Here is a 27,935-nt window from a genome sequence, read left to right on the forward strand (position 1 = left end):
TCAGAAATAGTCATGTCCGCAGTACAATGCGGAAAAGTATGAATAAAAATAGTTTGGCATTTCCATAGTCTCATTAGGTACATTTGTGTTACTATGAAAATACTATCATAACTTTGATCACTATTGGGTGGCGCATTTACGTTGTGGATGTCTATGGGCTCCAGTAACCACTTAACACCAGGTGGGCTGTGAGCTCGTCCACCCATTATATTTTTTTATTGCCTTTGCAGTCAGACGAGCATACGGCCCACCTCATGGTGAGTGGTTACCGTCGCCCATGGACTTAATACTCTCCACATCTAAGCAATAAAAAAAAACTGTAGTAAATAGCTACAAATTTAATGAATAAATTAAATTATAATTTCTTTTACAAAAATAATTATAATCCACAATAAACACAAAAGATAAATAAATGTATGTATTTGATTGCATGTTTATAAATAAATATTTCATATGCATCGATAAGAAACCGTCAAGACACTTAGATTTATGATCGCTAAAACAATCTATTATAATCAATCAATTGAAGACCTTATAGATAAAATCAACTTGTCCTCGTAAAATGATAAGTGTTGATAAGAAATTTCGTGAAATAAGGTAAGACAAAATCTATTTAGTATTTTATGTTAATTTTCTTTTCACTACATTAGTACGAAGTATCGCACGAAGAAATATAGACATGTATACATAGTATATATGTCTACATGAGAACGAGCTCAACCTCGTGTTAGATTGTAGCTCGCTGTAACGGATTCTTTATAAATATGTACATGTAAATACATAACACCATTGAAACCTATTGTAAAGAAATACAATACATTATATTACAATAAGTTTTTATATTTATTATATTATTAATCATATTATGTTAGGAATATTAAATTTGTTTACCATTGGTTTTATTTATTTATTCAACTTAATGCACATAAGTACAATGGCGGACCTAATGCCTGAGGCATTCTCTACCAGTCAACCAAGGGTGGTGTAGAGAATCCTGTGGTAGGTGCATAACTTAATGTGAAACAACCAAACTACATTATACAATATACAAACACATACACGGTATATATACATATATATATATACACGTTGTTTTACTACAATAAAAAGGGTTTTGGAAGTACAGTAGGTATATTATATTTCTTTAACCTAATATGAAGAGCGTGTTAATTTTAATACTACTAATAGTCCTACATTAATCGAAATTTTACGATTATCTCTTACACACCAAATATTATAATGGAGATTCCGCTCCGTTCCGCTGTCGAGACCACACGCTGTCTGTTGCGCTCCGTAGCTGATGCGAATAAAGTGACGAAAATAGTGTTAAAATTGTACAAAAACCCTGTAAAAAACACATCTGAAACAGTGCAAACATTATAATTAGGTGGTGAGTGAGGATCCTAGCGAATTTAGCGAAGGACTTAAGCCGCTAGATAGGCGGTGAGTAAAACAGGCGGCTACCACGAGTGCGAGCGAGCGACACGATTATCTCCCGTCTCAAGAAGTGGCGTGATCTTTGTTTTCGTCGATAAGGCGAAGACGCGACCAGTGCTACGCCAAGCGAGCACAATAACACCGGCGTAGAGCACGTCGTAACCGCGTAGCAGACGACGTAGCACAGCCGCCGGTCGTCACGAGCAGACATTGTGTGGAGGACCGCGTGCCGACAAGTGACCACTTCTTGCTGCCGCTTGTCGACCGCTTGTTGGAAGTTTAATAAACATTAATAATATTTACTTAGTGGAGAAGTGTATTGTGTGTTTAACAAAGCTGCGGTATATGCATATATTTATTGACCAGATCCATTTGTGGTACGTGTCGGGGGCGAGATAGGGAATGGCCGGCTGTAGATAGAACTTAATACTCCTAGTGCGTAAAGAAATTTATCCATTAAAATTGAACAACCTAGCGATCATCAGAATTGCACGACACAGTGGCGTGATCGTTTGTTGACTTAATACAAGCGAGCGACTGAGTCACTCACGCGCCGCACCATCTTGTTCTCTCTTTTGCTTCCTGCACTTTTTATTGCACTTGTATTTGAACTAAATTAACATTGAATATAATATTGCTAGCTTGTGGAATTATTGTGTGTGCGACAAGTGGAAATATAACGAACGTTAATGACACGCGGTTTGGTGACTTGCCGTCACGGTAAAATATAGCGGACTTAATTAATATTTAGGATAAATTTAGAATATATTAATATTAGTGTTTATTCAAACTGGGAATACATTATTGTATTCCTTAAAAAGCGTACATCAGAACTGAACTGACGTATATTGTCAATTTAATTTACCTTTAATTTTAATTTGTACAAGGTTTCTGATCATTGCTTACTGTCAAAAATTTACAACAACTTATATAACTTATATAAAACTTTTGAACTATTTACAGTAAGTTAATTATAATCAGAGACTACTTTGACCTCCTTTATTATTATTTTTTGAATTTTAACGATTTATGACAACTTATTGTTTTACTTAAATTACTTTTATTATTATTCAAATTTTATTTTAATTAACTGACGTGTACCTCAGAATGTTCGGCCATAGAACGCCACCAACAAAGCGCAGCAGCGCAGGTGATAGATCAAACAGTGGTACTGACCGGGTAGTCCTGAGGCAGAGTAAGGAGTGGGAGGAGGGGAGACCCAGTCCGGTAACTGGCTCCCCCCCTGAACAATCTGGGGCGCAAACGACCACGATAGCCACTAGGACAGGGACTGTATCGCCAAAAGGCGACACTCAACTGACTCCGGGTACTTCCAGTGCACCCGCGCGAGTGCCGCTCAAACCTAGGACGGCACTGGCGCGTACGCCCCCCGTGTCCAGCCACCCGGTGGCTATAAGTGAGCCGGGACCGCCCTCCCCTTCCACAACGATAAAAGCCTCGCGATTAAAACAAGCGAGAGCCAGCGTTACCAGGGCAAAAACAAAAATCGGTCAATCGCGGAACCTGAGGAATGAAATCAGGGAGGATGTAACGAATGCGATTGATGAGCTATACACAATTATAAAGGCCTTGGACGCAGAGCTAAGAGGACTAGGTGGTCTAAATACACAAACAGCAAGGCTAGAGCTTTCTCCTGCCCCGACCAACGCCGGCTGCGTCGATAGGGACATGAGCGATAAGCTCTTGGGGAAGCTGGAGGAGCACTCCGTCCTCTTAAAAGAGAACGCACGCAGTCTGGAGCTGCTGAGGAGCGCGGTGGAAACGCAGACGGAGAGCGTCTCAAAAATGACGTACGCGAGTGTAGCGGCAGGACCCCCAAGTGGGCGCCTCCCAGGGAGGGCAGCACTGCACTCCGTCGTCATTACCTCGAAGGAGGCCTCGGACACCGGGGACGAGGTCATGGACAAGGTGCGCAGGGCAATCGACGCAAAGGGGGGGGGAATAGAAATAGAGAGGGTTAGGAAGGGGAGAGACAGAAAGATAATTATGGGGTGTAGAACGGTGGAGCAACGGGAAAAAATTAAAGAGAAAATAAATAAAGCAGGAAAGCACCTCGTCGTTGAGGAAGTAAAAAACAAGGACCCCATGCTGGTTCTGAGGGGAGTCCTAAGCGTCCACACGGACGAGGACATTTTGGAGGCCCTGAAGAACCAAAATGGGGATGTTTTTCGCGGCCTCAGCGACGGAGAGGCTAGGGTTGGGGTAAAGTTTAGGCGTCGTGCCCGAAACCCGCACACAAATCACATCGTCTTGACAGCGTCTCCGGTAGTTTGGAGGAGAGCGCTGGAGAAGTCTCGCCTCTGGGTCGACATGCAGGCGGTGCCAGTGGAGGACCAGTCGCCGCTAGTGCAATGCACTCGCTGCCTGGGATACGGGCACGGCAGGCGCTTCTGTAAGGAAGCAGTTGATATCTGCTGCCACTGTGGTGGCCCACATCTCAGGGCAGAGTGTCCGCACTGGCTGGCGGCGGAAGAACCGCAGTGTAGGAACTGCGTGTTGGCCAAGATGGCACACTGCGTACACAGCGCCTTCAGCGGTGATTGCCCGATTAGAAAACGCATGGACGAGATAGCGAGAGCCTCGGTAGCGTATTGCTAAGGTCATGCCAACGGAAAGGACTCCCCACAGGATACTCCAGGCAAATCTACAAAGACAGAAATTGGCAACTACCGAGCTGATGTTGGAGGCTACTAAACGGCAAGCAATCGCTGCTCTTCTGCAAGAGCCGTATGTGGGTGGCAATAAAAGTATGAGTGGTGTCCGGGGCGTAAGGGTCTTCCAGAATACCAGGATCGAGGAGGGCACTGTAAAAGCGGCAATAGCCGTCTTTGACGCTAATATTAGCGTTATACAGTACCCAGAACTCACCACCAATAACATCGTGGTGGTGGGGATTCGTACTGGTACCTGGGAAATCACGCTGGCATCGCTCTACTTCGAGCCGGACAAGCCTATAGAACCCTTTCTCGACCACCTAAGGAAGGTAGGAAAAGCCACCAACATCATCATCGGTGGCGATGTCAATGCCAGGAGTGTCTGGTGGGGAGGACCATCGACCAACAGCAGGGGCGAAGCGTTGCTGGGGGCCCTCGACGAGCTCGGTCTCCATGTCCTCAACCAAGGCGAAATTCCCACATTCGACGTAATCCGAGGGGAGCGACACCTGACGAGCTATGTCGATATCACGGCATGCTCACCGGATGTACTCGGCCTGGTGGACGATTGGCGAGTGCTGGAAGACCTGACGAGTTCCGACCATAATGGTATAGAGTTCAAAATTAATTTACACAAGTCCAAAGGACATACAGTACACAGAACCACACGCATATACAACACGAAAAAGGCAAATTGGGCCCAGTTTCGTGTGAAACTGGGCGAATTACTGCTGAGCACTACACTGAACAGGGACGCAATAAATAATATTAACACTATACAGGAAATTGAACAAATCACAGTAACATACACTAACACTATTACAAACGCCTGTACACACACAATACCACAAAAGAAAAATTTGGAGAAATTTTCTGTGCCATGGTGGTCGGAGGAGCTCGCCGGGTTGAAACGGCGTGTTGTCACCAGAAAGAGGAGGATCCGATGTGCCGCACTGGTCCGGAGGCCGAGGGTGGTGCAAGAGTACCTGGAGGAACGGGCAAAATACCGGGCTGCGATAAAAGAGGCCCAGATCGCAAGCTGGAAGGGGTTCTGCGAGAGGCAGGACCGCGAAGGCATGTGGGAGGGGATTTATCGGGTGATAGGCAGGGTTTCGAGACGGGAGGAAGACATACCCATGGAGCGGGAAGGGATAGTGCTGGACGCGGATAGTTCAGCCACGTACTTGGCTGAAACGTTTTATCCGGAGGACCTTACCGATTTGGACGATCCCGGGCATGGCGAGACGAGGAGGCGAGCCGCTGAACTAGATAGCGACAGTGGCGGCGCTCGAGACCCCCCGTTCACCATGCACGAGCTCGACAGATCGGTGAGGTCCTTCAACCCCAAGAAGGCTCCAGGCGCCGATGGATTGACCGCCGACATTTGTAAGGAAGCGGTCAACAGTGATCCCGAGCTGTTCCTGGCGCTCGTAAACAAATGCCTCGAGCTCCGTTACTTCCCGAAGGTGTGGAAGGCGGCCACGGTCATCATACTCAGAAAACCTGGCAAGAACAACTACGCCACCCCCAAAGCGCACAGACCGATTGGCCTTTTGCCTGTGCTGGGGAAGGTATATGAGAAGATGATAGTGGCACGTCTAAAGTACCATATTTTGCCGAGCATGAGCGCTCACCAATATGGCTTTATGCCACAGAGGAGCACCGAAGACGCCCTATATACCCTGTTGGAACGCATTAGAGAAAAGCTTCTTGACAAGAAACTGATCCTAATGGTCTCGCTGGATATAGAGGGGGCCTTCGACAGCGCCTGGTGGCCGGCCATAAAGGTGAGGCTCGTCGAGGAGTCGTGCCCGGTTGGTATACGGGGAGTAATGAATAGTTATATGAGCGACAGGACGGTTGGAGTCCGCTACATGGGCGCCGAACATCTGAGAGCCACGGGAAAAGGATGCGTCCAGGGCTCCATAGGAGGCCCTATCCTGTGGAACCTCTTGCTCGATCCTCTGCTTAAGGGACTCAGTACCAGAGGGGACTACGTCCAGGCGTTTGCTGACGACGTTGTCCTCCTCTTCGACGGGGATACAGCGATGGACGTTCAGAGACGTGCCAATGCCGCCCTCGAGTATGTTCGGGCGTGGGGTGTCATGAACAAGCTGAAATTCGCTCCGCACAAAACCTGTGCGATGGTAATCACGCGGAAGCTGAAGCATGACACCCCGCGCCTGAGCATGGGCGGGGTAGACATTGGCATGTCTAAGGAGGTACTGTTGTTAGGGCTCACCATCGACCATAAACTTACATTTAACACCCATGTTGCCAATGTTTGCGCTAAAGCCGCAAACCTATACAAAAGGCTAACCAGGGCAGCCAAAGTTGGCTGGGGTCTGCACCCCGAAGTTATCAAGACCATATACATCGCAGTGGTTGAACCCGTGATCCTGTATGCCTCGAGCGCGTGGGCGCCGGCCGCAAACAAACTGGGAGTGCGGAAGCGCCTCAACGCGGTCCAGCGTAGCTTCGCACAGAAGCTCTGTCGAGCCTACCGAACGGTATCCCTGAACTCAGCACTGGTGCTGGCAGGGGTGCTCCCCCTTGACCTACGCGTACGCGAGATGGCCTCGCTATACGTGGCCAAGAGGGGGGCGCATCTGCCGGTGCTGGGAGACAGGGATATCGAGCGGGTGGCATCGGCACTGGAGAGGCCTCATCCAGCGGAACAAGTTGGGATGGAGCTACGAAGCCTGGTAGACGAGGAGCAATACCTCGAACATCGAGGATATGAGGTGCGTATATTTACGGACGGGAGCAAGATTGAGGGCAAGGTCGGGGCCGCGCTATCCATCTGGACTGGCGAGGCCGAAGCCAAAACTCTCAAACTTGCTCTCTCGCCCCACTGTACCGTCTACCAGGCAGAGCTCTTGGCCCTTTGTGAAGCTGCAAATGAGATCAGCCGGCGAAAAGAGAACGTTTTCGCCATCTTCAGCGACTCCATGGCGGCCCTTCAGACAGTGGCTGACCCGGATTCCCTTCACGTCCTTGCGGTCCGGATGAGGGGCGCTCTTAGTCACTGCAAAACGCAGGGCAAGAGCGTCTCCTTGTTTTGGATTAAGGCTCACGCGGGACTTGAGGGGAATGAGAGGGCCGATGCCCTGGCTAAAGCGGCCGCCCTGAGGTTGAAGAAGAAACCCAACTATGACCGGTGTCCGGTCTCATTCGCGAAGCGTGTAATCCGCATGGACACGCTCGCCGAATGGGATCGGAGGTACAGCGCCGAACAAACGGCCTCAGTCACCAAGCTGTACTTCCCAATCGCGTCCGAGGCATACAGGATAATCAGAAATATCGAAATGACCAAGGAGGTAGCACAGGCCTTCACAGGGCATGGTGGGTTCTCCGAGTACTTGGCCAGGTTCAAGTGCAAGGAGAGCCCAGCATGCATCTGTGACCCTTACGTCGACGAGTCAGTGGCCCACGTGCTTCTGGAGTGTCCAGTCTTTGGCTCAGCACGATTCGACTTGGAGGTCGAACTGGGCCAAAGACTCCATGCGCGAAAACTCCCCAATTTAATGAAAAAAACCTGTGCGAGGAACTTGTTCCTAAAATATGCTATAAAAATTATAAAGGAGGTTAATAAAAGAAATAGAACATAAGAATTTTTTATAACATATAATATTTTAACATATTATTACTGTTGTAAATAACCTAGCTTAAGTAAATAGGATTAAGTGTACATGTACTAGGTTGAAGGTAGAATAAGGAAATGTAAATAATTATAGAAATAAAGAGTCCCAACAGCCCTACTCCCCTCCCCTCCTTTTAGTAACCGCAGCTAGGAATGCAAAGTATGAATGGAATGAATGAAAGTACGAGAGGAATAAATGCGAGAACTGGTATGATAAAGAGGCTCGGAATGAATGCGTGACCTAGTTTTTAAGCCCCTTATGGGCAGGAGTATAAAGTATAATTAAAATTAAAACAAAACAAAAAATGTAAACATGAATCTCTGGCTTTGTTGTTTGCTAGAGGTACGGAAAAAAAAAAAAAAAAAAAAAAAAAAAAAAAAAAAAAAAAAAAAAAAATATATATATATTATAATGATTCATAACAATAATTACTCCTTTGCTTAGTGATTGAAGTTTTGAAAGAATAGCTGGTTACTAGAGGTCCCGCAGTAGTCGAAATTCGACTATAATTAATTAGAATTGTAAGTTTGTACACTATTATGATTGTATTTTATACTTCTATAATCGCAAATTTTGCCAAGGCTACACTATAAAAAAATATTAATAAAGACAAACAATATTTAATCTATTCTCAATTTGCCTACAGACGTCAAGAACAAAAGTTTGACAATAAATAGTATGCATGCGTGTGCGCGTCAAATACATGGTATGTAGTGTGTGTAATGTTTTCTTTATTGATTTAATGTATCTTTTACGCATTATTTTTAAAAAATATTAGCATTGTGCACTTCTCCTCTATCTTCTCTATAAGTGTAGAAAACTTCATACTCCTCCGTCCGCGCAATTTTCGTAAAAAGGGATACAAAGTTTTTGCTTCACGTATTAATATATAGATAACACTAAAACTCAACTATAGCTAAGCAATAAAAGAAGACAGGCAAACAGAAGGCAAACCGGCCCTTAACTGATTTATCTATGTCTAAACATAGAATTTGATTACAATCAATAAATCTATTTATCAGACATATTTGTACATTGTTTTCGTTTACTGCATAAACCAGAGTTTACAATTTCGATTGAATTAAACAAAAAACATGTTTGTTTTTATGGGGAAAACCAAAACAATTTCCAAAGCATTTTATCGCAGGAAAAGTTATAAAAACGTCCTGATAAATTTTCCTTTTGCAATCACATATGTATTACTATACAAATTAAACACGCGATTTGCTTGTTGGCTGTAAATCAATAAATACGTAAATGACTTTTCCGACAAACCATTAACTTGTGTTATTAGGAGTTTTGCACTGGAAATAAAATGTATGTTAAATGTTTCAAAGCGACACGTGTAACGGCGATGTGAACTATTTAATTATTATTATTTTATTATTATTTTTTGTTTATATGGATGAACGAGCTCACGGCCTACCTGGTGTTAAGTGGTTACCGGAGCCCATAGACATCTACAACGTAAATGCCGCCACCCACCTTGAGACATGAGTTGTAAGGTCTCACTTTTAACAGTACAACGGCTGCCCCGCCCTTCAAACCGAAACGCATTACTGCTTCACGGCAGAAATAGGCAGGATGGTGGTACCTACCCGTGCGGACTAACAAGACGTCCTACCACCAGTAATTACGCAAAATATAATTTTGCGGTTTTGCCGAATATAAGCCTCGTGAGCTCAATCACTAGTTCGATGAATCTAGAATAACCTCTCGAATTTACTAGAATAGGTAGGGAAAAAAAGGATTCTGGTAACCACTCATCACCTGTCTAATCAATAAATAAATATGCTCCGTTGGAACAATGAGGCATCTGTTATACAAGCAAGACTTCGAATTTGTGCCTCAAGAAAGGTGGTCTAAGGTATTGTCTATAACATGTTCCGAGAGCTCGTCAACCCATCAAATGCAACAAAACACATCGAATTATCGAATAACAATTTAAAAATGTTTGATATCTCGAATCAAACGTCGTACATTCCCGACGCGTGTTCGATTTCTTTATAATTTCAACTGCGCACATAGTACGTCTCGTTAGATCTTTTTTTAGTCTTAAAACAAACAATCAAACCGCGTTTTAATTGTTCACTAGACACACATTCTGGACAGTTTCAAACTAGATATAACACGTCGAAATAACGATGTTCGCAAATCGAATCGAATCGCATAGCGGAATGTACTTTTTAATTTTTCAATGTTACAAGAACGTTTTTAATGTTTTTAAAAGACGTAAACAAAACGTCGCTTCCAATTTAATGCTTTTTTAACTAAACTGATTGTTTCTTACACGAAGGTTTTTCAGCGGAAAAAGATTTGATATATTTTTTCAATTAAATCTTCACACGTATTTTGCTTGTGCAAAAAGCCAATTACACATTGAATTTGATGATCGAAAATGTTTGAACGTAATTATTAAATTAGTTTTTCATTTTAAAGTAAGGTTGAAAACCCAAGTCAACAAACTGACAGACAGACTTTCTTTTGGTGTGAAAGGAAACGTTAAGGTGAAAAAATTTAAAAATGCAAAATTACATGATGTAAAGCAGTGATTATCAAACTTATTTCTTTTACCGCCCCCTTTGAAAATCAATTACTTTTCAACGCCCCCCATTTTTTATACACCCCTAAAACTTTAAAACCACAATTTCATTAATTTAATTAATAAATGTTGGATTAATTTTAGGAAATGTAGTACCACGTAGTACATAATTATGTATTTGGAGATGCTATTATTGTTTCTTCATATTATTATATGTCCGTACAGAGCGTGTATTTACAAATTTGCAAAGTAAAAATGAATTCTTCTCATCAATATGTATGTTTAAATTCAGAATCACCAAAATAAATTGCTAGTTCACTGTACTATTACTATGCTAATTTATTAGAACGAAACTATTTTTGTTGAATATCTTTCTCATTAATATAAGATTCTCATTATAAGATAATTAAAAATTTATATTTCGACTAGTAAATAATACTACTAACAATAATAACTTATTAAACTACGAATAAGCTAAACCTGGAAGTCGTAGAGGATTTCATTTATCTGGGCTCCGTCACAGCTAGTAATGGATCCTCCAAAAAGGACCTCAGCAAGCGAATCAGTATGGCAAAGAGAGCTATGTCCCAAATGGACCGTGTTTGGGCGGACAGAAACATCTCGAGGAATACCAAAAAGCAGCTCGTCACCCCCCTCGTCTTTTCCATTTTACTCTACGGCGCAGAGACTTGGACCCTCAAGAAAGCCGATCGCCAACGCATCGACGCGTTTGAGATGTGGTGCTGGAGGAAAATGCTCAGGATTCGTTGGACAGAACACAGAACCAACGAATCCATCCTTACCGAGCTCAAGATTCCAATGCGCCTCAGCACTACATGTGCGCGGAGAAGTTTCGAGATCTTTGGAAATATCGCCAGAAAGACAGGTGACAATCTGGAAAAGCTGCTGGTAACAGGCAAGGTATGCGGGAGAAGGCACAGAGGCAGAAATCCAATGCACTGGTCGGAACAAATACGCTCCACTCTCAATATCTCAGTCCACGTTGCTATCCACACAGCCGAGGACAGGCAGGAATGGCGCAAGATGATGCAGGAGAAAGTTATTAGGGGAGGCCACGACCCTCAGCACTGAGGATTATCGACGCAATAAGGAAGGAAACTACGAAAAGTAAAGCCCTCCTCCCGGGCCTAAGCCTAATCTGTTACGCAGACGATACGCTGGTCGTGTCCCGGGGGGGGGGTGCTGAGTTTGCTCGTCTTGCCACTGCTGGGGTGGCGCATGTCGTCGGCAAAATCAGGAGATTGGGCCTCGACGTGACACTCAGTAAATCGGAGGCCATGTGGTTCCACAGGCCCCGGAAAATGCCACCTGTCGATGCCCGTATCGCGGTCGGAGGCATCCGTATCGGGTCGGGGTGCATTTGACGTACCTCGGCCTCATTCTGGACAGTCGTTGGACCTTCCGTGTTCACTTTCAGAACCTGGTCCCTCGTTTGTTGCGGGTGGCCGGCGCGTTAAGCTGGCTTCTTCCCAACATCGGGGGGCCTGACCAGGTGACGCGCCGTCTCTATACGGGGGTGGTGCGGTCAATGGCCTTATACGAGGCGCCCGCGTGGGGCCAGTCACTGGCCGTGGGGGATAGCGAAGTGCTGCCACGGCCGCAACGCACCATCGCGGTCAGGATCATCCGTGTTTATCGCACCATTTCTTTCGAGGCGGCGTGTGTACTGGCTGGGACGCCGCCTTGGGTCCTGGAGGTGGAAGCGCTCGCCGCTGACTATCAGTGGCGGGCTAACCTTCGTGCCCGGGGCGTGGCGCGTCCCAGCCCCAGTGTGGTCAAAGCGCGGAGGGCCCAATCTCGGCGGTCCGTGCTGGAGTCATGGTCCAGGCGGCTGGCCGATCCTTCGGCTGGTCATAGGACCGTCGAGGCGATTCGCCCGGTTCTTGTGAATTGGGTGAATCGTGACAGAGGACGCCTCACTTTCCGGCTCACGCAGTTACTCACTGGGCATGGTTATTTCGGTGAGTTCCTACACCGGATCGGAGCCGAGCCGACGGCCACCATTGTGGTTGCGACTTGGACACGGCAGAGCATACGATCGTCGTCTGCCCCGCATGGGAGGGGTGGCGGCGTGTCCTCGTCGCAAAAATAGGAAACGACTTGTCGTTGCCGAGTGTTCTGGCATCAATGGTACCGAGCATCGATGTCACCGGACGACGAGTCGTGGAAGGCGATGCTTGACTTCTGCGAGTGCACCATCTCGAAAAACGAGGCGGTGGGGCGCGTGAGAGATGCACAGGCCCGCCGTCGTCGAGCGGGGTCCAGGGAGGCGGATCTCGCTCAAGCCCTGGCCCTCCTAAGTGTTTCGGGTCTCCCTCACATGTCGGCCTGGGGACCGGCGAAGGGGGCCTAAGAAGACGACGTGCAAGCTGCTCTGCATACGTTTTACGTATGAGCATCCGGGTGATGGAAGGCCGGCTATCCCCAACCCACCCTGGTTCTGACCCAGCGGGGTATTCCGTAGGATAGACCATTCTAACCGGCGCCATCTAGGCGGGCTTCGGACAGCCTGCCGACCGAGAGGGAGGGTGATGGGAGAGATGTGCTCCGCACTAAGCACTTCACTTTCCCCCCTTTGCCTTTTCATGAGCTCTGTCGGGGTGTTAGGTTTTTATCGTTACGGAATTTCATGATTCGGTCGCCGCGATCAAGGCCCGCGATAAAAGCTATGCAATAGCTTAAAAATGTATGAACTTGTAATAAAATCTCTTTGGCTATACTATTTGTATCTGGCTGGTTTTGGTATCATTAAAAGTTTAAATTCGAAAGAAGATAATTCCAAATTAAAATTAGGAAGATGTATGATTTTTATTTATTTTTCGTACTGTCAAGATGAGTGAATCTAATCAAGATATTCGATACATTTGAAAATTTTACTACAAAAAAAGTAAAATAGCAACGCAAGCCGTGAAAAAAAATTGCGATGTTTATGGACCTAGTGCAGTGTCTGTGAGAGTAGCACAAATTTGGTTTAAGCGTTTTCAATCCGGAAATTTTGATGTCAAAAATGCACGTCGCTCTGGTCGCCTTATTACGGATAAAATCGATGCCATTTTTGAAAAAGTGAGGCAAGATCCGGATATCAGTAGTTACAACGTAACTGAAGAGCTGGGAATTGACCACAAAATAGTTATGGCGCATTTGAAAAAAACTGGGTACACAAAAAAGCTCACTGAAAGAAACCTAATGAACCGTATACTAATTTGTGATTCTTTATTACGACGTAATGAAACCGAACCATTTTTGAAGAAGGTGATAACTGGTGATGATAAGTGGATCACATACGACAAGAACGTACGAGAAAGGTTGTGGTCAAAGGCCGGTCAGGCTTCACAGACTCTGGCGAAACCCGGGTTAACTCGCAACAAGGTGATGCTGTGTGTGTGGTGGGATTGGAAGGGCATTATACATTATGAGCTGTTACCACCAGGCAGGACGATCGATTCTGAACTCAACTGCGAACAACTAATGAGATTAAAGCAAGAAGTTGAGAGAAAGCGGCCGGAATTAATCAACAGAATAACGCTAGACCTCACACATCTTTAGCCACTCAGCAAAAATTAAGAGAGCTTGGCTGGGAGGTGTTAATGCATCCGCCATATAGTTCTGACCTTGCACCTTCAGATTTCTACCTGTTTCGGTCTCTTCAGAATTCTTTAGGCAGTGTCAGGTTAACATCACGAGAGGACTGCCAAAACCAATTGTCGCGGTATTTTGATCAGAAGCCCCAAAATTTCTATAGCAATGGGATCATGTCCCTACCTACAAGATGGCAAAAAGTTATCGAACAAAATGGTACCGACATACTTTAGTTAAATGTGAATAAATTATATTAAAAAATGTTGTGAATTTTCTTAAAAAATGCGAAGGAACTTTTTCCCCAATCTATTATTATATAGAAATAAAATAGTAAACAATGTTTACAATAAGTGAGCTGTTTAGGCTTACTATACTTTACTATTTGACATTGAACGGTAATGGGTAAATTGTAAAAAAATAATAATCTAAGACAAGTTTTTGAACAATAATTATATACGCATTTCCATTTTATATAAAAATTTTGATTCTTACATCAGTAATTTCTTATAACAGGCTAGGAAAATGCTTTAAAATGCCCTTATGTTAAAAACAAGAAAGAAAGAAAAGAAAACCTCAACTTGTATTAGTTTACGTATGTGTAATATTTTAAAACTCTGCATGGTAGTTTTTTTTTCTAATGTTTAAAATAATTTCTGGCGCAATTAAGGTAAAATTGCTCTAATTTTTTAAATATCATCGATCATGTTCCGCAGAAACTTCTTACAACTTGATTGCGTACGGTGTGTGGGCTGTCCTACGAAATCTGTTAATTATTTTAAGTTTTTATAACATCATACAGGGTAGAAATATAAACTAATTATTCGTTACTGTGTAGTAGGTGAGTTTTAATTTTAGTAAAATTTAAAATACTATAAAGTAAATGAAATTACAAATTTTACAGCGCCCCCCTAACCCACATCAACGCCCCCCATTTTTTCCTGGACCCCTTAACGCCCCCCTCTAGGTTTCAAACGCCCCCTAGAGGGCGTTATCGCCCACTTTGAGAAAGACTGATGTAAAGCATTCAAATTAAATCAACGAACCTTGGACATCCATGACCACGAAAACCGTGAAGTTATGAAACGTGGGAAATACTTAAAATGAAATACTAAACCGAAGAAACCGTAAATGTAATTTTAAATCACATTTAAAAGAGTCGAAAGTAAAATAATTAGGCTCATTTTTGGGAGAGTTTTAGGGTGGATTCGACCAAACTTAAATTTATACTCGAGTAACTATACGAGGAATAACCTATTCCATGATTTTAATCTCGAGTAAATCCATAGTCGTTTTTCCACGTATACTTGCGCTAGGAATAACAATACGCGAATAGCAGAGTGAATGGTGAACAAAAATAAAATACGGCAAATAAATGTTGTTGTTCAACGGCATATTGTAAGAGCATACAAATCGTCAACTCGATTTTGCCGTATTTTAGTGTGAAAAAGTAGCTGTTGTGAAAGATATCCAGCTGTCAAACGTATTATTGAAGTGAAACTTCCTTATCGGCGTTGGAAAAAAATTTACCGTCACATTTTTCGGTTACGCGTCACATTTTTCCGTTACGCGCCATCTGTTTTGTATTCATGTCTATGATAATAAAATCCTTTTGTTTAAACTTTATCTAATTTAACTTTTTTGTATTCATGTCTATGATAATAAAATCCTTTTGTTTAAACTTTATCTAATTTAACTTTATTTAACCAATTTCTAGAAAGTTGCATGTAGATCATTTTTCGAAAAATAAGGCCATAAATAAGTTTCACTTCTTACGTGTGTACACTAGTACACGCACACATTTTTTTTTATTTGTTGTTTGTTTGAGGGAATTGTCAAGTTTTGTCGTGTGGTTTTATCTTTTTTCGTTTAAACGTTGCATTATACAATGCCAGACTATTAATAGTAATTTTGTGCATTGCGTTGACTTGAAATTAAAACAGAATAAATATTTATGAAATGACAGAAATCAGATGTTGGACTGACTGACGCCATTACTTTATTCTAGGAATAGCTCCGTTATTCCGTGCGAAAGGGCGGTATAGTAACAATTCCCGAATAGGCCCACTATTCTTAGAATTGTAGATGGTAAAACGTAAAATTGATTTACTCTCGATTAACTGACGAGTTATTCTAAGAATAAGATTTACTCTTGTTTGGTCGAATCGACCCTTAGACGGTGTTTAAGATTTCACGTAGAACACCAGTAAAATATTTAGATTTTTGTAGATTCGTAAACTTCTAACAGAATACTAAACCCCTTACGTCACCCCTTATTGCAGATCACATAGCCAATTGAATAAGATCTAAAGGAAATGTATATGAAGAACTAGAATGAAGAAGCTAAGCGAAGATCAGTTTGGAGAGTTTTACTCGACCAAACTGAGAAGAAAAGCCGTGTAATGATGAATCAAGAAAGATACTATTCTCAAGATAAACATCAACAAAGTATAAATTTACAAAATGCATAGACTATATTATTAAAACTACGTAAAATCACGAAGGTAAAACTAAACACGAACAAGCATTCCAAAAAAACGTACACATTGTGAAGACTGTCTAAAACTCCCTTTCTAGTATGATAATAAGTAAACAAACCCTTGTCAGTATATGTATAGTGTAACTATTTAAAATAGTATATAATTTTGAAAGGACCTCTTAAGTATTGAACATAAATTATATTTTTGAAAACAAAGCTGAGAAAAAGTGGTGCAGAGAACAAAAGAAGATCTAAGTTACGTCGGGTATAAGGGATCGTTCCCGAAGCCGAAATCGCAATAAATTTCTAAACAATATTCCTTCACAACGACATTCATTTACTAAGCTAAGCGTAAATCATCTCTGTTCTGCTACGTCATCTATTATGTGTGTTCTGTAGTTTTTATTGTTATGCTATATAGTTTTCTGTTCTTGATTACCTCAAACACCGGTCACCGTCCTAGCCAAACCCGTCGCTTGTGACGAGGTGCTTGGTGAATAAATTTACCTATAGACACAGCCCACTGAGTTTCTCGCCACATTCTGCGAAGCACTGCTCTTGCTAGGGGCAGTGTTAGCAACACCTCCTTTATCACCTGTCTTCAGTTTCTTTTTTTTTGCCTACCTATCTGCCTCGATGGGCTATCCTGGCTTCACTTTCACTAGCGAGTGAACTGGTTCTCAGGACTCAACCTGAGAGAGCTTGCTAACATTTTCCCTAAATGCTGAATCTATCAGCGGATCGAAATCGCCACCCACTGAGAAGATTCGGCGAAAAACTCAAAGGCGCGCCGTTTTATCACAGTAACATTCTGACGCTTAAACGCTATACTCGTATGAACAAATTCATAAGTTGAACTACCGGATATTCGATACATCTAATGTCGATTGTATATGGAAAATTGGATTACCATTTAATGTTTGCTTTTTAAAAAGATTCAACAATAAATAATAAGTTTTATAACAATTTTTCCTTCTCATTCTTTATAATTATACCAATACACCATGTATAATTGAGAGATGATTACTCATATTTATGAAGCCATTACTATGAACCGTTCTCATAAGTCAAGTAGACTAACGTTCAGGTTATTAAAACCTAATATTTTAACGTCAATGTAAACAAATTACTCACATAACAGAAAACGTGACCGCTAGAAAGAATGTAGCGGTCATTCGAAGATTTATGTACATACATACAAAAACAATTTTACAGGATAATTCTAGGCATGAACATATCTGGTAGAAATAATAGTTTCGATAAAGCTATAATATTTTTTTGTAGAATCCGTTTTCCTGTACACTTTTAAGGTGGGAGGGAAAAATCGATTCCACAGCCTTGAGCTAAGGGCACGGTCAGAGGGTTGGATGCCCACTAAAAACTCCCAGTACTGTTAACCCTGACGTTTCATGGTTTCACTGAATATGAGGGTGAATGAAACGAGTGGTCTCCTTGTAGGTTGCTTTCAAAGATCGAATTATAATTACTGTTTCGTAAGCCTATCGCTGTATTGCATACCACAACCGAACACACATTACCACAACCATAACACGAGTACTTCGAACTCAAAGAGGCCATATGTGTATTCAATAATCTACATAAAGGCATCGCCCTCGGCGGCTGTGGATAACTAAAATTACTTTGAAAGCAACAGAGCTTTGTGCTCTTTGTAACACATATTATAAAGCATTGTAATTACCTTTGTTGAATTGTGTATTGGCATGGCAAAATGCCAATCTTAGTTTCTACTCTGTACTGGGCGCTTTGAAGATTCGTTCATCAAATTGTTTACGGAATCAACATTTATTGCTTACTAATCGCGCGCCAACTGCAAACCTGTAGACGAAAACAACAAAACCACAAAAACACTAGACATAAAGCATCGGGCTTCGCTAAATGACCGTATGGTGACAATAATTGGTATAATGCCAAAACGTCTGGGAATGTGATTTTAGGTGTATTAAGTGCGATGCACTTTCCGAATTTTAAGAAGAAGTAACGTTTTTACGAATAAACATTTTTTGCAGTTCAAGACCTGAGCTGTTTGATCTATCTAATAAAATCAGGGCGAGGTCGTCGAGGACTTGAAAACGGAGTTAGAGTAAAAATAATTACGACCTTAACGTAACTATAAACGAAATTTGATTACAATCAGTACACAATTTTGACCGTGTCCTGATTTAATGTTTATCACATGCAAAAAATAAATTTGATGATCCTGACGTAGGTATTGTCAAGAATAATCTTTACGCTTGAAGACTAATGCGATCCAGAGAAGCTCAAAATGAGAATTGCAAACAAAAAAATTTCGAATTCAATTATCATTTAAATTACAAAGCTAATTATTAACAAACTCCAATTTCACAAGCTGCATATGACTTATTTATTAATAGACTAGCTGACCCGGCAGACTTCGTAGTACCTCAATCGATAAATAAAAGACCTAAACTTTTGTATAAAATAAACTTAAAACAAACAAAAGGAATCCGTCCGACGGGGGACACATCTAAGGGAAAACAAATTTGTTATTTTTATTTAATTCCGAGTATTTTCAAACTTATCTACATTTTAAACCTTCTCTGGACTTCCACAATTAATTCAAGACCAAAATTAGCCCAATCGGTCCAGCCGTTCTCGAGTTTTAGCGAGACTAATGAACAGCAATTCATTTTTATATATATAAAGATAGGTGATGTTTTGTAGCGGACATTGACGGATCAAATGCCACGAAATGGAGGAAACAATTCACATCTTAAGTCGTAAGGACCAAAGAACCAATTAATGTTATGAGCTTTAATCGAAACGCATTCTTGAAATGAGGTCACTATGAACTACTTTACCTTATTGATACTACTCCTAATAAAACCAAACAGTATCTATTAGCGTTTCCATCATCGGATACTTTGATTATTATTATCAACGATTTCATACGAACAGTTAAAAGTTCTAAGCATCTTACCAATTCTATTAATACATTAAAAGATTATAATTCGTTCGTTAATCTGTTTAAATAAAGCTAACATTAAATATTAATTTAATATGCCATATACAATCGACATTAGAGGTATCGAATATCCGGTATTTCAACTTATAAATTTGTTCATAAAGCTTTATTTTAAAGCTAATAATGTCATAAATTGACACAAATGAAATGAGTAGTTGTACATAACCTTATCTTTCTGTAATAGAAATATTATATATTTTGGGTTCAACAAAATATATAATATTATATATATATATATGCGAAGGATTCTTGAATACTTTGGCCACATCGCAAGGAAAGACAGTGACAACTTAGAGAAATTGATGGTCACTGGAAAGGTCGAGGGCAAGCGACCAAGAGGCAGGAACCCGACCCGTTGGACGGACCAGATTCGTGCAGCCCTGGATACCACAGTGCACGATGCTCTGCACTCAGCTGCAGATAGGAACAGATGGCGGTGCACTATAAAAAACAATCTGTTTCAAGGCCATGACCACGACCCTCAGTAATGAGGAAACCGACGCAAGGAGGAGAGGGTTCAACAATCCATTTAAGGTTGCGTCATATTAACAGAATTGTTCGGGCAAGATACTGATACCATGGCTTGTTCTATAATAAATGGGCTATAAATTAATTAACGCTTTGTTTGTTACTAAGCCATTAGCTGGTGCTAGATATGTGTACTCTAAGAATTTCAAATATCACAGATTGACCTTCAGCCAAGCACGACAACTATTGTCCACATAATCGCCTCAATGTTTCGATTAATTTTTCTTTAACACTTTAGATATAAGAATCAGAATTGCATTGATTCGTCACTTTTGAATGCTTAATGTCAGTATTCTTGAAATGTACTAGGAAGCTATGTGTAAATATTGCAAATATGATTGACGCGTTGGCTCGCGGAAGACTATAGTTTTTTTTTTTTTTAAAACACGTAACGATCGATTACACGCTTAATAAGCATGGCGCAACTGTGATAGCATTACATCAATCATTGTTGATTTTAATCACAGTAAACAATGATAAAAGTAAGGATGAGAGGATAATTCCGATTTTATATATGAGTGTACCTGGTTCTAAGTGATCATCGGAACCTATTACTGTAACAAAGTGAATCTCGATTTTGGGCCTTGAAATTTTGAAGTTGAGATCACTCTCTCTTTTAATTACTTCTATTTCTATATACATATATAAAAATGAATTACTGTTCGTTAGTCTCGCTAAAAGTCGAGAACGGCCGGATCGATTTGGCTAATTTTGGTCTTGAATTATTTGTGGAAGTCCAGAGAAGGTTTAAATGGTAGATAAATATGAAAATTCACGAAATTAAATAAAACTAACAATTTTGTTTTTCCTTTGATGTGACCCCCGTCGGACGGATTCCTTTTGTTTGTTTTAAGTTTATTTTATACAAAAGTCTTTTTTTTGGGTTTTTATTCATCGATTGAGGCACTACGAAGTCTGCCGGGTCAACTAGTTATTAATAATAACTATTGTTTAGCAGCAGCTTCCGATACGTCCAACCAACCAGTTTGATAGCTGTCGATATTTCAATTTAGTTCCAAATTTCTCTATCCTTCGTGTTAATTGACTTCTAAAATGATGTATGTGTTTTGTTGGTCGCAAAAAAATGTAATATTTAGTGGAACATAGTGTATGATCGTGAAATGAGAGCTTTTTTGACGAAAAGTAATAGTAAATATGCCTCTACGATAGTAAAACTGTTTTTAAGGTTATCCTATAAACATTATTTACAATTACAGTATAACATGATATTAATTTATAATGATAATATCGTACATGATTTCTGGAATGAATTACTTCTATAAAAACAATGACAATATGTAATCGAACGTGTTTGTGTTTGCTTCATTTAATATGACAATAACTATATAACTATAGACCTTAGAACTTATAGGTATCTCAAGGTGGGCGCCGCATTTACGTTGTATATGTCTATGGGCTCCAGTAACCATTTAACAGCAGGTGGGCTGTTGGCTCGTCCACTAATCTAAGCAACAAAAAAAAAACAAATAGAAACGTAATACGGATATTCTGGATAAACCATCTTTGTTCAATTGATTATTTTACTGATTATTTTCATGTTTTATTCAGATTTGTTTGCGACAAACAAAATTCTATTCATCTTTGATTTTTATTGAATAGTATAACGCCACATTCTCGATGAATTAAATTTAAATGGTTCTAACTTCGTAAACGTTAGAAAGATGGATGGCCTTCTGTTACTGGCCTTCAAGGGTATACTCATAAATTTCTCACTCAAACAAAAGTGGCGTTTGAGTGACAACGTTTCAAAACATTTGTGAAACTACACGCTGTTTGTGAACGTCGTGTTTACAATACTTTCCCGCTTTGTATAAATGAGTCGACTATAATTATCAAAGCCGGCAATGTGACTTTTGGATAATTATTGGTAAATCAGAAAAACGAATTATTGACTTTGTATTCCATTGGCAGTCACAAAACTCTTCTGAACGACATCTTAGATAAATAACAGGTTAAGTATTAACCTTTATTTAATGCAGGTTTTGAACCGTATTCGTTGAAGGAGACGATTATATTCAAATCAATCTGTATTGACATATCAATAATATTTTTTTGTCCAAATGTACAGATTGCCACCTTTGATAATAGACGACTCAAATATAAATTCGTAAACGCAACTGATTTTGGTTCGAAAGTCAACTTAAGTGGTGTTTTAATAAGGTATTGATAATATAGATACTTACAGAATAATAACGCATTCAAAGAAACATTGTTCGTCCGTGCTCGAAAGCTGTAAGAGAACAAAAACCGACACAGCAACGCTGTTTTACTAGTGGTAGGACCTCTTATGAGTCCGCATGGGTAGATACCAACCCTGCCCGTTTCTTCCGTGAAGCGGTAATGCGTTTCGGTTTGAAGGGTGGGGCAGCCGTTGTACCTATACTTGAGACTTTAGAACTTATATCTCAAGGTGGGTGGCGCATTTACGTTGTGGATGTCCATGGGCTCCAGTAACCACTTAACACCACATGGACTGTGAGATCGTCCACCCATCTAAGCAATAAAAAATAAATAAATAAAAACCGCAGATTTGTAAAGTGGTGGGGTCGGGTCCAGATAAAAATTATCCTTGTAAATCCTTTTTTCAATCGATGTATTCTTATATTGTGAGAACTCCAGAAGTACCCCGACCAAAATCGATATACTATTTTCCAAACAACAGAATATCATACTTAATTCAGATGAAATAGTGGAGCACAACTAATCAGACGCGAGATGATGTGGCCATTAATATAATTATAAGTTTTATTTGATAAAATCATGATGACGAAACAAGAAGAGTCAAAATTGAAAGTATTTTATTTTCCTTTCACTTTTCTATTTTAAGACGCCAAGAGGCTAAGTAAGTTGTATATCGAACTCTTCGTCGCATTCGACGAGTTCCATCAGAATGACCTTTTGTTGGAAGGCCTTTGGTAAAAGTAACGAGAGTGAATCGAGGCGATCCAAAGCGGCAGTTTCTGCCGCGAAGCAGACGTCCGTTCCGGTTTGAAGGTTGGTCCCTAAAAATATCCTTGGGTCTGTGGATCGCAGACGCGGACCAGTCCCATATAGCTCTCGCGCTCTATAAGCGCGGGGATTTCGTAGGAGGTTTGGTGACAGGCCCGAAAAAAAAATCGTGGAACAATACAACTGAGACTTCGAACTCATATCTCAAGATGGGTGGCCGATTTCACAATTTTTTTTATGATTTCCGATGACACGGGCATATTATGAGATTATTCGTTCATAATAAATACAATAAAAATATGTGACTCAGTCTTTTCCGTACATACATAACTTTGTATAGGTATATAGGTATTGAACTGATAAATCAACTTCATAAAAATGACTCAGTGAAAAAAGATATCTCAGCACGTGCACAATGTGCATCTAAAAATCCTATTCTATGTTATTCCAAACGTTCCGTACGTGAAGGCTTTTCTGCAATTTTATCTAACAAGTAACTCAATATCAGCAAAGAATGCTAATTATATTTATTCTTTGGCTTTTACTGCACAATTTAATATAATTTAATAATGCAATTAACGTATCTTACTATGTCATAATCTCTTATATGGATATTAATAATGTAAATTTCTTTTTAATGAAGCCAAGTGAAAATGCAGATATAAATCAGTATTACCTAATAAGTAAATAGGGAAAGGCAGGGGACGGCTGTGAGCTAATGATGATGATGATGTATTACATAATTTCACTATAATTGAAAACGAAAATAAAAACATAAAGTCACTTACCAACATGCGAAAGACTCGTAAGATCCGACTCTGAAACGAAAATAAAAAAAAATAAAAACATAAAATAAAAATAAAAGCAGTAATAAATCAATTTTGCTAGCAAATTAAAAGACTTTTAAAAGATGTCGTGAGCTCGGGTGGATTTTAAGAATTTTTTTTTTCTACAGAATTATTGGAGCCTAAGAGGCTGTTCCAACAAAAAATACTTTGATGACATTAGTTGTTACTATTTATTTGTATTTGTTAATTTTATTTGGATAAATTATTTATTTGGATTAATGAAGTAGATCACTTTAAGAGTGCTATTTATAAAGAAAATCTCTCATTTTTTTACCAACTTAAGAATGTCGATAAATATCTCACATTAATTACATGTCTTTGATAAAAATGCAAATTATAACAAAATAAAAAAATATACCCTACATTATTAATTTACACATAGAATAATCATGAAAATGGGGCAGATTAAATTAATGTAAACATTCTCATTTCTAAAAAAACAAAACTTTATTTTCTGTTAGACAGTTCAACCTTGTGTTTATTAGTAGATACGTAAACATGTCAAACCATAAACAAGACGACTTCATTTAAATTTAACGTCTTCTAGATTACAGCGTTTTTCAATAACAGTGAAATTGAAATACATATTTTTATACGAGCGTATTTGAACGCTCGAGAATTTACTCAATGTGGTCGTATTAATTTAAGCCAGGCTTCAAGTCCCGCCGGCAGGTAACAATTTTTTTAAGAAACTACCTACCTGCCTTATAATTCCACGACGAAGGAATAGCTTTTTGTAGTTTATATTTAAAATCTCCAAAATTTATAAGATTTGCGTTACTAATGTTACTACTGGTGGTAGGACCTCTTGTGAGTCCGCGCGGATGGGTACCACCACCCTGCCTATTTCTGCCGTGAAGCAGTAATGCAAATGAAGCAGCCGTTGTAACTATACTTGAGACCTTAGAACTTATATCTCAAGGGGAGTTGCGCATTTACGTCGTAGATATCTATGGGATCCAGTAACCACTTAACACCAGGTGGACTGTGAGCCCGTCTACCCATCTAAGCACTAAAAATAAATAAATAAAATACTAGTAATGTGAGCTCGCGTCCTGACTATTTCTGTCGCGTCTCATCCTGCGTTGCGAATTGAAGAGTCCGATAACCGTTCTAGAATAGAAATGATACTTCGGATTCATGTCGTAAAGTTGGTGAGGCCGATAATGAACATCGCGGCTCACCATCAATCCTTAAGCCCTGAACTAAATCGATAAACCAAGGTTCTACAGTCTACACTCCAAACAGATGCCTAGTACAAACATGGTAGGCATTAAATCTTTGGATCGCAAAAGATATTGCGTATACGGAGTTAATTTGAAAATATAATTTCCAATTCGATCTTGATAAAAGCGAGGATCGAAAAAGGTTATAATTCAATTTCTAAAATAAGTGTTTTATCCATAATCAGTGTGTTCATTTCCTGACGGCATTGGAGTGTTTCCGCGATCGAAGGCTTTTGAAATTTATTGATACTTTTATTTTTCCGGTAAACGTCGTACGTGGAGGAAAATTATTTGAGAGAAGCGAGCGATATCGGTCACGTTTCAGCTGTAAAACGGCGCCAGGAAATTATGATATTACCATATTTACTGGCGGTAGGACGACTTGCGAGTCACCACCCTTCCTGTTTCAGCCGTGAAGCAGTAATGCATTTCGTTTCGTAGGATGGGTCAGCCGTTGTACTTTAAAAATTGAGACACTCGAACTTATATCTCAAAGTATGTGGTGGCATTTACGTTGTAGATGTCTATGGGCTCCGGTATCCACTTAACAGCAGGTGAGCTAGTCCACCCATCTAAGCAACAAATAAAAATTACAAACGTTGGTAGGTAGTGGTGAAGCTAAGTGTTACGATTTGAATGGAGAGACCGCCATTATATAATACAAATTGTAATTTAGACCTCTCTTGAAGCGTAATGACATTCACTAGCGATGTCTATCTATAGGCTGGATAACCACTTAAACTGGTTAACCACTTAACACCACGAGCTCGTTTACCAGCAGTCAAGCCATAAAAACATACAACAGTAAGTAAGCGACTCAGATCATAACGGATCCTCCCGATCCGCTAACGGTGCTTTTAGGTACCACAAGCACCGTTCACCGTACTCGTCGAACCCGTCGCTTGCGACGAAGGGCTCACGTAAATTAACCCAGAGACACAACCCACTGAGTTTCTCGCCGGATCTTCTCAGTGGGCCGCGTTTCCGATCCGCTGGTAGATTCTGCGAAGCACTGCTCTTGCTAGGATTGAGACTAATCCAACAGGTTTGAGCCCCGTAAGCTCACCTACTGGTTCTGCGAATCTAGTATAACCCCTCGAGGTAACTAGAATAGGTAGGAAAAAAAAGCGACTCAAAAGGGGATTTCGAAGTAGCCATTGTTTATTTTGTCTCTTAACCCTTTGACTGCCCTATAAGTAACCGGTGTCATACGTGGCGCATTGAAGTAATTATGTCGATTTCTGTCAAAAACAATAAAATTTCAGTGTCCATAAAGTTGAAATTAAGCAACCAATTAAATATAGAAGTTCTGCATTTCTTGCTGTCTAGGGGATATAATATTAAGGTGTTTATTAATTTTATTATAAATATTAAAAAAAGATTAGAATTAACAGAAACCGCCTGCTAGATTTATGATTATGAATACAGCCGAGAACAACAGCAATATCAACCGACCCGAATGATGACGATAAGCGTTTATAATTGTTTTGAAACAAAAACAGTTATTATCTACATGTCTCAAAATATTATTGTCAAAACAAGATTTGCATGACGCCACCTAAAAAATTCATTATGTCCCCGGAAAGCAAAATATTTTCATTCTAAAAAGGTCGCGCGTGACGTATGCGATAATTATCAATGCGAGATTAAGACCGTTATAGCGAAAAACGGGCACACGCATTAAATACAGAGCAAATTTCATCATTCAATATACAAAGTAGTCGATAAAAAAATTTTCAAGTATATTCATTCGCGAAGCAATTACTCTTGAGTTGTTAGGTCTCCCTTGGAGACGCTCGGGTAGCTGTTAGGAAAACCCACCGTCCCTGGCTGAGCCCTTGTTCACCCTTGTCCTTGTGAAACTGGAAAGGCCTCCGGGCCACTAGTAATGCCATGATAATTTGAAAATTTAAATGCACAGGTACTCGGCGTGTTGTCACAAAAAAATAATAATAAATTTGACTGTCTATTTCAGTTGAATTTATTTCCTAATATAATTGATTTATGATCCACGCGGTGGGAATTCGACATATTTTTGCTAAGAACAAATTCAAGTATATTTAATATTTTTTTAATACCTTCGTGCACATCTGCTGCACAGTAACAATAGTTTCTATAAATATATATAACTATAGTTTTATATTTTGTAACATTATTTTAGTATTGTTATACATATATTTTTTCTTCACAAACACATTGTTTTTCTTTAGCTATTTTCCGCCTAAGCTTTTAATCGATTAATCTTATAGTATATTTTTTATCATAAAAAAATAATGAAAAAACAATTACACACTTGTTTTTCATTACGAAATACATTCTAAAAAGTTTACGTAAGAGATAAGCAAAATCTCTTTTATCAAATTTTGTTACTATCTTTCAATTACCATTTTTATATCGAACTTTTTATAATGCCGAAACTGTGTGGATACAAACTGTAATCAATTAAAACAGCTGATTACACAAACGTCACGAAACCCACCTTGACAATGTTTTATAAATAATAACGAATCATTTAAAACATATTTCAAGTGACGTCAGTCACCGCCCAGTGATAACTGCTTATCCGCGGGGGTCGAGATAACGTACATTAATAACACGAAAGCCCCAGAATTGACCTCTCATCGTTAACGGACAAACAAACAAACGCCTCACCAGATAGCTGTTACGATGTACAATTGCGATATTATGTATGAGTAACATTTTTTGTTTTTTACGTTATCACATCGACTCATGATGATCGCTCGTGATTCTCTATCCAATAAAATTTATTTGTAAATTTGACGACATAACATTTTGTATGACAACAGAGAGATAGTATATTTTATCTTTATGATGTAAAAAGCGTAACCTAAGCGTAATATTAAGCAAAACTTTATATATCGACGCTTGAAAGGCAAACGTGACTAAACGACAATGCGTGAACTTTACAGTAGACTAATTTAAAGTTGAAATACCTGAAAAAATTCTATTTTAACGAATCTAGCT

The 27,935-nt window shown here is 40.0% G+C and overlaps 1 protein-coding gene across 7 annotated transcripts in view; it reads right to left on the reverse strand.

Moving 5' to 3' along the window:
- LOC101735549 (uncharacterized) overlaps positions 1–27,935 on the reverse strand; it is a 285,974-nt gene that overhangs the window by 115,670 nt on the left and 142,369 nt on the right. For all 7 annotated transcript variants that reach the window (XM_004925600.3, XM_012689929.3, XM_062670045.1 and 4 more), the window contains one exon: positions 23,665–23,694. In XM_004925600.3, the coding sequence (XP_004925657.1) occupies positions 23,665–23,694 (30 nt within the window). The remainder of the gene's footprint in view (positions 1–23,664; positions 23,695–27,935) is intronic.

This window comes from Bombyx mori, chromosome 9 (assembly GCF_030269925.1).
Source record: "Bombyx mori chromosome 9, ASM3026992v2".
Lineage (NCBI taxonomy): Eukaryota > Metazoa > Arthropoda > Insecta > Lepidoptera > Bombycidae > Bombyx > Bombyx mori.